Source organism: Molossus molossus, unplaced genomic scaffold, assembly GCF_014108415.1.
Source record: "Molossus molossus isolate mMolMol1 unplaced genomic scaffold, mMolMol1.p scaffold_m16_p_4, whole genome shotgun sequence".
NCBI classification, from domain to species: domain Eukaryota; kingdom Metazoa; phylum Chordata; class Mammalia; order Chiroptera; family Molossidae; genus Molossus; species Molossus molossus.
In genome coordinates, this window is record NW_023425377.1 from 45,626,336 (window position 1) to 45,637,529 (window position 11,194).

Genomic DNA, 11,194 nt, shown 5'->3' on the forward strand with positions numbered 1-11,194 from the left:
CTCTCTCCCTCCCGCTCTATCTGAACAAAAAATGGAAAAATGTCCTCGGGTGAGGATAAAAAAAAAAAAAAATGGGCAGAGGACCTGAATAGACACTTCTATAAAGAGGACATATAGATGGCCAATACACATATAAAAAGATGCTCAATGTTATTAATCATCAGAAACATGCAAATTAAAACCACGATGAGACATCACCTCACACCTGTCAGAATGGCTATCATCAATAAATCAACAAACAAGTTGATTGGCAATGATGTGGAGAAAAGGAGACCCTTGTTCGGGAATGCAAATAGGTGCAGCCACTATGGTAAATAGTATGAAGTTTCCTCAAAAACTTGAAAATGAAACTGCCTTTTGACCCAGCAATTCCACTTCTGAGTATATATCCAAAGTAACCCAAAACACTAATTTGAAAAGATATATGCACCTCTATGTTCAGCATTATTGACAATAGCCAAGATATGGAAGCAACTCAAGTGCTCATCAATAGACAAATGAATAAAAAACTGTAGTACATATATACATATATGAAATATTACTTGGCCATAAAATATAATGAAATCTTATCATTTGCAACAAGATGGATGAAACTAGAGGGTATTATGCTAAGTGAAATAAGTCAGTCAGAAAAAGACAAATACCACATGATTTCAGGGATTCGAAATCTAAAAAACAAAATAAACAGATACAGAGTTACAGATGTAGAGAATAGATTAACAGTTGCCAGAGGGGAGGGGGATGGAGGGGCTGGTGAAAAGGTGAAAGGATTAAGTACAAATAGATAGTTACAAACAGTCATGGGGATGTAAGTACAGCATAAGGAATATAGTCAATAACATTGTAATAACTATGTATGGTGCCAGGTGGGTACTAAACTTATAGGGGGAAATCACTTTTTTTGTTTGTTTGTTAATTCTCACCAAGGATATTTTTCCACTGATTTTTAGATAGAGAACAAGGGAGGGAGGGAAAGAGATAGCGAGAAAGACAGAGAGAGAGAAACATCAATGTGAGAGAGACACATTGATTGGTTGCCTCCTGCAAGACCCTGACCAGGGCCAGGGATCCAAACTACAACCCAGGTATGTGCCCTTGACCAGAATCAAACCCAAGACCCTTCAATCCGCCAGCTGACACTAACCACAGAGCCAAACCAGTCAGGGCGGAATCACTATTTTAAATTCTATAAATGTCAAATACTATGCTGTTCACCTGAAGCTAATATAATATTAAATGTCAGGAATTAAATGAAAGAAAGTTATATTAAAATTGGGGGTGGGTGGAATAGAGCTCTGGAATTTGAAAAGAAAAAGACCAAAACCTAATAGAAAAATGAGTAAGGAATATGAAAGTTTACAGTGAAGGAAATGAGAATAAAAATATGAAAATATCTCAGCCTTACCATAACACAAAAATAAGTGAATAAAACTACATTGAAATAACATGTTTTTGTCTATTAGACTGCATACATATTAAAATTTTTGATAAGTGCCATATTAGTAACAGCACAGGAGAAATGAGTTCTTATACTCCACCGGCCTGAGAGTGTAAATTGGCACCTTATGGGGTGCAACCAGGTGTAATCTCCCTCAATACACAATACACTTGACATAGGTATTCATATGTCAGCAATTTGTTTTGCACTGTTCACAACAGAAAAATATTAGAACCAATCAAAGGTACATCAACACTGAACTGATTATGTAGAATATGGCACATACTTGCAGATAAAACAGAACTACCAAAAAAGAAAGAGGAACCTCTTTACACAGTCATATATAATAATCTCTTGTGTGTGTAAATAATGTGAGTTACAAAACTACAAATTTATATATACATATTTGTTTATGCATCAACTACCTCTAGATTACACACTGGAAACTAATAACCGTGGCTACCTCTAGGAAGGAACACTGAGTAATAAATGGAGAAGGGGTGGTGGAGGAAGACTTTTCATTGCATACCTTTTTAGAGGTTCTGTTTGATAAAGTGTAACTCCTTATAATTTTGAAATTTTTAAAATTTGCTTTTAGGTTTAAATGGTAGTTTGGCTAAATCCAGGATTCAAAATCATATTTCCTCAGAACCCTAAAGCTATCAACTCATGATACTCTAGCTGCTTGTATTACTAATTCAATCTCTAATGCCAATCTAATACTCATTCCATTGTAGATAATCTTTCCTTTATGAAACTTGTACAATTTTCTCTTTATCTTTGATTTTCTAGTATTCTACCCACAATGTGTCTAGGTTTGGGTCTCTCTTTACTTATGCTGCTCTGAGCATGGTTGGTCCACCAATCTGAAGGTGTACATCTTTCTTTATCTCTGGCAAATTTGTTTCTGATACAAGAATAATTCTCTTGCCCTGGCTGGTTTGGCTCAGCGGTTAGAGCGTTGGCCTGCGGTCCAGAGAGACCCGGGTTCGGTTCCCGCTAAGGGCATGTACCTTGGTTGCAGTTTGTCCCTGGCCCTGGCTGGGTTGTGAGGGTGGTGGCCACTCGATGTGTCCCTTTCACATTGATGTTTCTCTCTCTCTCTCTCCCTCCCACTCTATCTGAACAAAAAATGGATAAATGTCCTTGGGTGAGAATTAAATAAATAAATAGATAAATAAATAAATAAAATAAAATCAATGGAAAAATATCCTCAGGTGAGGATTAACAAAAATAAAAATAATAAAATAATTATTAAAAAAAAAAAAGAATGATTCTCTCTCTTATACTCTACCTAACAACATTGGTTAAACCAGCTAATCCAGCTCAAATCATTGAATTAAATAATACCCTATACACACACCATCCACCAAATATGACCACTGCATGCCAAATGCTCACAGTTTGTAGACTGCTCCCTTGTCTTGCTGTACACAATTATTCCCACCAGTAGGCCTGTATGTTTATCAACATACGTAGGTACAACATATTGTAATTGCATAATTTAATCAAACACTAAATATTAACAGCCAGTGAACAATAAGAGCAAAAGGTGTATTTGTTTCCATGAAGATTTTGGAAAAACTTGAGACAGATAAGTTGCTAAAGTTGATGATAGATAGATAGATAGATAGATAGATAGATAGATAGATAGATAGATGATAGATAATAGATGATAGATAGAAGGTAGATTGATAGATAGATAATAGATGATAGATAGAATATAGATGATGATAGATAGATAGATAGATAGATAGATGAGATAGATGATAGAGATAGATAGATAGATAGATAGATAGATAGATAGATAGATAGATAGATGATAGATGGATAGATAGATGATAGATAGATAGGCCTAATTTCATTTGGGATGAAACAACTATAAAAGATTTGAAAACTTTTTTTGAAAACACTTATTAATAAAGATACATGTGCCCTTATGTTCACTGTGGCATTATCACAATAGCCCAGACATGGAAAGAACCTAAGTGTCCGTTAGCAGATGATTAGATAAAGCTGTGGTACAAATATACAATGGAATAGTACTCAGCCATTAAAACATGAAATACTGCCATTTGAGACAACATGGAAGATCTTCAGAGGATTATGCTAAGTGAAATGAGTCTATGGAAAATAACAAGAACCATATAATATTACACACATGTGATAAAACAAAAAGTAACAAAATAAACAAACAGAAAACAGACAACATGTTGCCAGAAGGAAAGAGGAATAGGTGGAGAATGAAGAGTTAAAGGGAATCGAATATATGATGACAGAAGGAGACTAGACTTTGGGTAGTGAGCACACAATAGAGTATACAGATGTTGTATTATAAAGTTGTACACCTGAAATTTATATAATGTTATTAACCAACATTACTCCAACATATTTAATAAAAAATAATGAAGAAAAAAAGATTCAACATTTTTAAAAGTCTAGGATTCTATACATAAATTGTCTTGCATCTGTCTTTAATTTTTATTCTAAATACAGTAATCTACATTGGAAATTATTTTGGTGCACAATCAGTAACGCTCACGTGGAACACCAGTTATGTGACCAACACTCAAAGGAATAAGTAGTATCTGGCCTTATATCCAAAGGTTGGCTGATGAATATACAATTAGGTGGTTTAAATTAGAATTAACTGTTTAGGGTGCATTTCATGCATTTTAAAAATGCTATCCTATAACTTATTTTATATATATTTTTTAATTTTTATTTTTTTTTTTTTGGTACGTGCCCCTAGCAGGAACTGAACCCGGGACTCTCTGGTCCTCAGGCTAACACTCCAACCACTGAGCCAAACTAGCAGGGGCACTATCCTATAACTTATTTTAAAAATGAACTCCTGTGAGAGAAATGTGGACCGTTGGGATCTATAATTTTGGCTCACAACTTTTCTTTCATATTTTGTATCCACTTGTCCATTATATTATGTTCTGGGATAATTTCTGGGTTTGATGTTCTAGATCACAAACTTGCTGATCAGTTCATATATGTTTTTAATTATTACAATCACAAAATTTAGTTTCATTATATCTAATTATTTTTTCTGAACAGAAACTGTTCTTGATTTTTTAATTTATTTTTCATAAATTTATATCTACTCATGCTTCTGTAAAAGTATTCTATTTATTCTTTTAATTTTGTTGCTTCATATATTATTAACCAGAGTTAGATGGCTCTCTTTTATATGGATTGTTTTTTTTAGAAAGTATTCTTGACTCATCTCTTTTTGGTTTCCCTGCTCACCTATCTATTGACTAGTTCAGTTACCCAGCTCTACCCCAGTTATTTGGTAAGACAGGTGGCACCTTCCACTGGGTGCAGGCAACCCAAAACTCCTCTTTTGAGAGTGGAAGATTCTTTATCCTCTGGTGTCACCAACGTGCCTAGGAAAACTCTGTCTGTATTCTTTCTGCTCTTGCCTAGGACATGCATTTGGCCTCCATTTGTTGGCATAACTGAAAATCAGAAAAAGCCAAGGAATTGTTGTTCTAGGGGCCCCCTCTGCCCACTACGAGCGCACCACTCCTTTGGCACAGCTCCCACCATTCACAGATGTTTTCTAATGTCCATATATGTTTTCTGTTAATCCAACCCAAATGGTTTCAGCCTTTCAAGAGATACTCACAATGTCTGATGCACTGATGGCGTTCTTTTATAATACTGCTTTAGATTTATTTAGAATATCCTTTCTATCATTTCTAAGATTTGGCTCGAACAGAGAAGGTAGATGTGTGATGTTAGTCTGCAATCTTAACTTTTCCCACTTGGATGCAGACTCCACTTCTAGCCCAGATCTCCTGGTTGTGCACTACCTTTCCCACCCCTGCCCTGACACCCTCCCTCCTGCTTAGTGCTGGTACTTGGTAAAGTACCTTGTCCAAAACAGGTACCTGCAAGTATTTAAGTGTTCAACATTTGCCATGACATCAAATACTTTAATTCAAGTAAGGGAGTAAATTGCATACACACACACACAATTAATTTACACAAAGTTGTATGATACTGTATCAAGAGCTAATCATGCCCTGGCCGGTTTGGCTCAGCGGTTGGAGCATCAGCCTGCAGACTAGAGAGTCCCGGGTTCAGTTCCCATTAGAGGCACGTACCAAAAAAAAAGAGCTAATCAAAATGACTACTACTAAATTTAAGTTTTAGGAGTCACTCTTTATCATCCTTGGAAAATAACCTAAATATAACCGATTGTCATTTCAACAGTCCATGTAGAGAACTATAGGCAAGGTATGTCCTGATTAGTGTACCATGGCCCAGTGCTTAGACAGTAGTGTGTGTGTGTGTGTGTGTGTGTGTGTGTGTGTGTGTAACTTTGAGGAATCATAATTGTTACACTCTTTCATGGAATTTAATTTGCTGCTTTTTTGTATTTTAATAGAGATTGGTATTTAAGACATAACAAAGTGCTATATGTTATATTTTATTTAGTGATTTATTTCTTTATTGAGTGTACACTAAAAATTAGGTATCTTACAATGTTGTGGAAATGAAAAGAGATGGACAAGATAGTACCATCATAGCAGTTGGGGCATTCCTGCATTTGTACATATCTCAACATGTTCTATTTCCCTATTGATGTTTGAGACTGGTGGGCCAGGTTGGGAGCTCCTTGAAACCTACCAAGGCTTCTTCATCTGCTTTTTATATTGTGTGTATCTGCACAATGTTTTGCTCAAAGGAGTTGTTCAATAAACAATTGCTTAGCATTAAGATACTTGGTTGCCTCTTAAATCAAATATATGGCTCAAATCAAATTATTATTCAACATTAGAGACTAATAAGGAGAAACAAAAATAGTAAGAACACATTGCTAGATATAAAATACAATTGTGCATTTTATAAATAGGGAAAATGAGACCCAGAAAGATTAAGTACTTTGAAAAGGCAGCACCTGACCCTGTACCCAACTTCTCCATTCTAGCACTTTTCCTTTCCCAGCACAAGTTAGATAGATATCTGGAGAATGGAGACCAAGCTCATAAATGTTCACCACTTTGCAATACTGGACATCTGGTGATTTGTAACAGCCCAAAAGGTGTTGAGGAGTTCAAGTCCCAGTAGGCATAACTATTGAGAGGGGAGGGAAGGTTCCTTAGTGTTCTGCTCTTTTCTGTGCCTCTAACAATCAGAAAGCTTTACTTAACTGAGAAGGAAAAACTGTTGCAAACTAAAGGCGTTTGCATTAATAAATAATTCACCTTCACAGAAAGACATGATTCCTCATATTAGAATTCCAAGATCGCAGAATTCTGAAAATAGAGAGGAGAAAAAATATAGTCCTGTGCTAATCAACAGTGAACAAGAGGAAGCCTGTACTCTAGCATACAAGGCTTTTGAGGCTTGAGGTCCCCTTATTGCACCTTTTGGCCTACTCACAGGAGATTATTTTTCATTCCCTGATATACTCTGCACTTCCACATGTCCACTCAGTCTCTTCCCTCTATCTGAAACATTCTTCATCTCGTTTCTGCCAAGAGAAAGCTTCCCATGCTTACAATCCAATTAAACTTGGGAAGCCTTCTCCAACTCCCCAAATAAAACTTTACCTCAGGCACAATTTTTGATTCATCATGTCAGTATGTTACTGTTTCGTGATGACCTATGTCATATCTACTTGTATATAATATTCTTCCAATCTGTGAGCCCCTAACACAGGAACAAAAATACATTTAACATCCAGTCAAATTTTAATTCTATCATCCAATTTTTAATCGAATAATCCAATTGTCTCACTTTATTTATGAAAACTGAATTCCAGAGAGGTAGGGGACTTGTCTATCATCAGGAAACAAGCCAATGTAAGGGCTCAGATAACAAATATGCTCTCTCTTTCATAACTCACCCTCATCAGGTAAAGGGCTGGCATGGTAGTCTAGAGTAACAAACCCACCCTTATTGGCTATTTGCCTAACTTTTTACTCAAAGTCTGACTGCTATATTGTACTGCTGGCAATGTCAGTTTTCCTCAATAACAAAGGCTTCCCAGTTCAGAACATATACATATGTGGCTAATAGGAAAAGTGAGTAGAAGTCCAATATGATAAACAGGGAGATATGTCAAACTTCTATTCAGTCTATGAAAAACCTACTCATAATTCTAATTTTGCTCACTTAAATATGGAGAAAAGGCATAGCTCATTTGGAAAATCTGACCAAAAGCCCACATTTTAACACAGTGAAATGCTTTATCCCCTACTCCTTCCATCACACCAAAAACTTTATATATGTAATTATTTAATCCCAAGCCAAACACTACTGGACAATAAAATCCCTACAAAATGTTCTCCCCAGTGAAGTGTTCAAATATCAGTTCCACACACACACACAAAAAAACATTTTAAAAAGTTTTTCATGTGATTTTTCTATGCCAATTTTTTACACTCATGGCTAAAAATGTACACATTTGATATTCATCAATATGAGCATCAGTTAAAATACAGCCCTGTCCAGTAATTGTCATCATTTGACTACAGGACCTTAGAAGGGCATAGGTTAAAAATTCCAGTTTCATTTTGTTTGAATTTTTAACCATCTTTTTACATTTTATGGCTTTGGGTAGCCTTGATTGTGCTGCTATGTACTGCTATAAATAGGGAAAATGAGATCCAGAAAGATTGAGAGCTTTGAAAAGGATTAAATAATTACTGTTAGGTTTCTCTCCAAATAGATGGGTTGCAATCAGATGGGTCCTTGTGGATTTCATCAATGGCTCACTGAGAACAACAAAATGAAGCCGCAAATCACATGTGCTTTTTCAATATCTTGTGGGTTTTGCCTTAAATCAACAGTAAAAGCCATGGTGATGAAGGCTATACAATGTGAGTGTACTTAATGCCACTGAAGTGGACACCTAAAAATGGTTAAAAAGGTAAATTTTATGTTATGTACACTGAAACACAAAGTAAAGGCCAACCTACAAGAAGTAACAATTATCCTAAACCCTGTGTCAAGACAGAGAGGGAAAAAAATTCAATGTTGATCTCTATTTTTCAGACATAGCAAAGGGCTTTCTCTCTCCACTTCCAATGGGCCTCTTAGCAAAGCTTTCATGCTTGTTGCTTTCCTCAAGGAGTGGAAAGAAAAGGAACTATTGCCAGATAAAATATAAACCTTAGAAAAGATAATGTTGAATTACAGAATCATAACCCTTTGAATATTGACTGGATTCTAAAGTCATCCATTAGTAAACAGCTCCCAGTCTTTCCGTTTGGTCCTGCTCAACTCCTGTCCTTCACGGAAACTGTGAACAGCGGTCCAATCTGGCTGTGGATGTGTATAAATTATAGACAGTAGTCAGAATGCAATTTAGAGAACTGTTCTGACAACTTTGAAGTAGGACATGAAAAAAAACAAAAAACATAATAGATGAGAAAGTGGGGGTAGGGGACACAAATGGAGGAGATTCAGCAGTGAGTAGGTTAGTTATCTTCCAATCTCCTACAAGACACCACGTGGTGGGCTTATTTTGGAAAAGAGAAAAAAGTAAAGCCAGGGGAAGAGCTACAAGGAGGCAGTTTCCTATAGTATTCTGTAGAAATGTGCAGTGGTCTCGAAGGAGAAAGCTACTAATCCACTCAGTGAGCCTTCAGGTCCACTGACTGCCCTGGAGATGTTCGCTGGGAGGTGAGCGGTGTAGACTCCGGTGGTGGTGGTGCGGGCTAGGGTGAAGTTCAGGGCGAACACTTTGGAAGGGTGTGAGGTGCATGCAAATCAGATGGTCTATGAGGGGGAGAGGGAGGCGTGGCAGGGGGAAGTGGGAAGTGGGGAAGGAGGGCGCTTACCAGGCCACCTCCACAGGTGCTGAAAGAGGCCAGTGAGCCCGGGTGTCTCAGCACCGCCCCGGTGTAGAAGCAGGCGACGTCGGGCGGCGTCGGAGGGCGCGGGGCGGCTTCTCCCCGCGTGGGAGCGGGGCCGGGACTCGGCCGCTGTTCCACCGCGAAGCGCGGCGCTAGGAAGCGGCCATCTCTCCGGAGCAGCAGGTAGAGGTCCCGGGAGAAGGCCGGGATCCGCAGCAGCACCTCGTCGCCATCCGGCTCGGCTTGCAGGGCCGGGGGCGGAGACGGGGGCGGCTGTGGGGGCGGCGGCGGCTGCCATGAGGCCCGGGCGCCGGAGGACTGGGAGGCAGCCCCGCCGGATCCCCGCGGCAGCTCCTGCGACTCGAGCTCCTCGTCCTCCTCGCCCCCCGGCGGCGGTGAGGGCCGGGGCCGAGGCTCGGACGGGCCCTCCGCCGGCTCCTCAGGCGGCGCCGGGGCTACCGAGCGCACCTCGCGGGAGCTGCCGGCCGCCGGCGTCCGGGCGCCTCCGCCTCCGCCGCGCACCCAGCTAGGGTCGGCGCTGCCCCCGCTGCCGCCGGCTGCGTCCACCGGCTCCCGGCGCCAGAGTGCAGGAAACACGACTTCCCATTCCTCACGGTCCGGGGCGAACTGCAGCCCTGCGGGCGGGGCAGACAGGGAAGTGGGCTGAAAGTGCACAAGCATGCCCAGGCTCACATTCGTTGGAGACCACCCGTCTAGCCCCTGAAACTCCAGCAACCCCTGAAGCCTTGCGATCAGATTACAGATCCCAGCGTTTTCAAAATAAAAGTACTATTATAGGGTAGGGGGAAGGGAAAGGGAATGGGGCAGTCAAGTCTGGTGACAGCACTTGGTTGTTGAAAGGTGCAAAGACAACAACACAATTAAATACTTTTCTCAAGTACGTGCCAGATCAAAGCTACCCATTTATGGACTTCCAAGTTTTCCTCCAGGCTCTGTAAACGTACCTTTGCAAACACCACTACTCTCCTAGAGGAAAACGAATCCTTCAGGATGGTTTTTAAAAGGCCTGGAGAACGGCGCTTGGCTCTCGAGCGTGACCCCTCCTCGGCACCCGCACGCTCCTTTCACTGCTGCCCACTGAGCCCCGCTCGCTGCGCACCGGCTGCACCAGCCCTGCGGACCGGTGCGTTCCTAGTCTCCGCTGGGGACCTTGGAAAGCAAGCCGCAAGTCACCGCAGAACTTACCTGAAACGATCCCATTCGACAAAACCCCCAGCTGGTAAAGGAGGCAGCAGCAGCAGCAGAGGTGAGCCAGGCGCATCTCGCGGTTCTTCCCCATCCCGCGCTCCAGCGGCCGCGGCTCCCTGCCCCTCACGCGGTTCCCTGCGCGACCCACCGCGGGCGCCGCCGCCTCCCCGGAGCGCTAGAAGGCCGGGCGGCGAGTTTGCCCAGGCCCTTTGTCTGCCGGGGGCGGGGTGGGGGGGCGGTTGCTGTGTGACTCCGAGAGGCTGCCGGAGCACAGGCGGGGGTAGGAGGGAGGAGCGGGGGCAGGCAGCGCCACAGCCCCGCACCTCTCCCGTTCCCTGGCGAATTAGGTGATGAGTCTATTTTCTGTGTTCTGGACGTTGCAGGAATTTCGGAGCCGCACAGGACCGACCCACAGTCAGCCGAGAGCCGGCACGCGCAAGGCGGGCAGCACTGCCTGGAGACGGAGGGAGGAGGACTGCCCTGCGCGGGCTGAAAATCCGTGGTGTCCGAGCCGAGACTCGCCGCCTGCACCCGCGCCGAACTGCCAGGGTTTGGTGCCGCAGTCCCAGCTGCGGCGCCGGAACAAATTTGTGGGAAGATGAGAGGGACTCGACACGCAAGGTGGGGTGTTGAAGGAGAAAAGATACAAACAGATCCGACATGGAAAAGGGACCAAGGTTGCCCGCCAAGTGTGACTTTGCGGGACAAAGGTCCCAGAACACCG

The 11,194-nt window shown here is 41.7% G+C and overlaps 1 protein-coding gene across 1 annotated transcript in view; it reads right to left on the minus strand.

The window, feature by feature from the left end:
- The window catches only part of ADAMTS19 (ADAM metallopeptidase with thrombospondin type 1 motif 19), a 316,590-nt gene extending 305,935 nt beyond the window's left edge, over positions 1–10,655 (minus strand). Inside the window, exons 1-2 of the mRNA XM_036241047.1 lie at positions 10,468–10,655; positions 9,247–9,896 (exon numbers count right to left, since the gene is read on the minus strand). Of these exons, the coding sequence (XP_036096940.1) occupies positions 9,247–9,896; positions 10,468–10,561 (744 nt within the window). The 5' untranslated portion in view covers positions 10,562–10,655. The remainder of the gene's footprint in view (positions 1–9,246; positions 9,897–10,467) is intronic.
- Between the last annotated feature and the right edge of the window lie 539 nt (positions 10,656–11,194).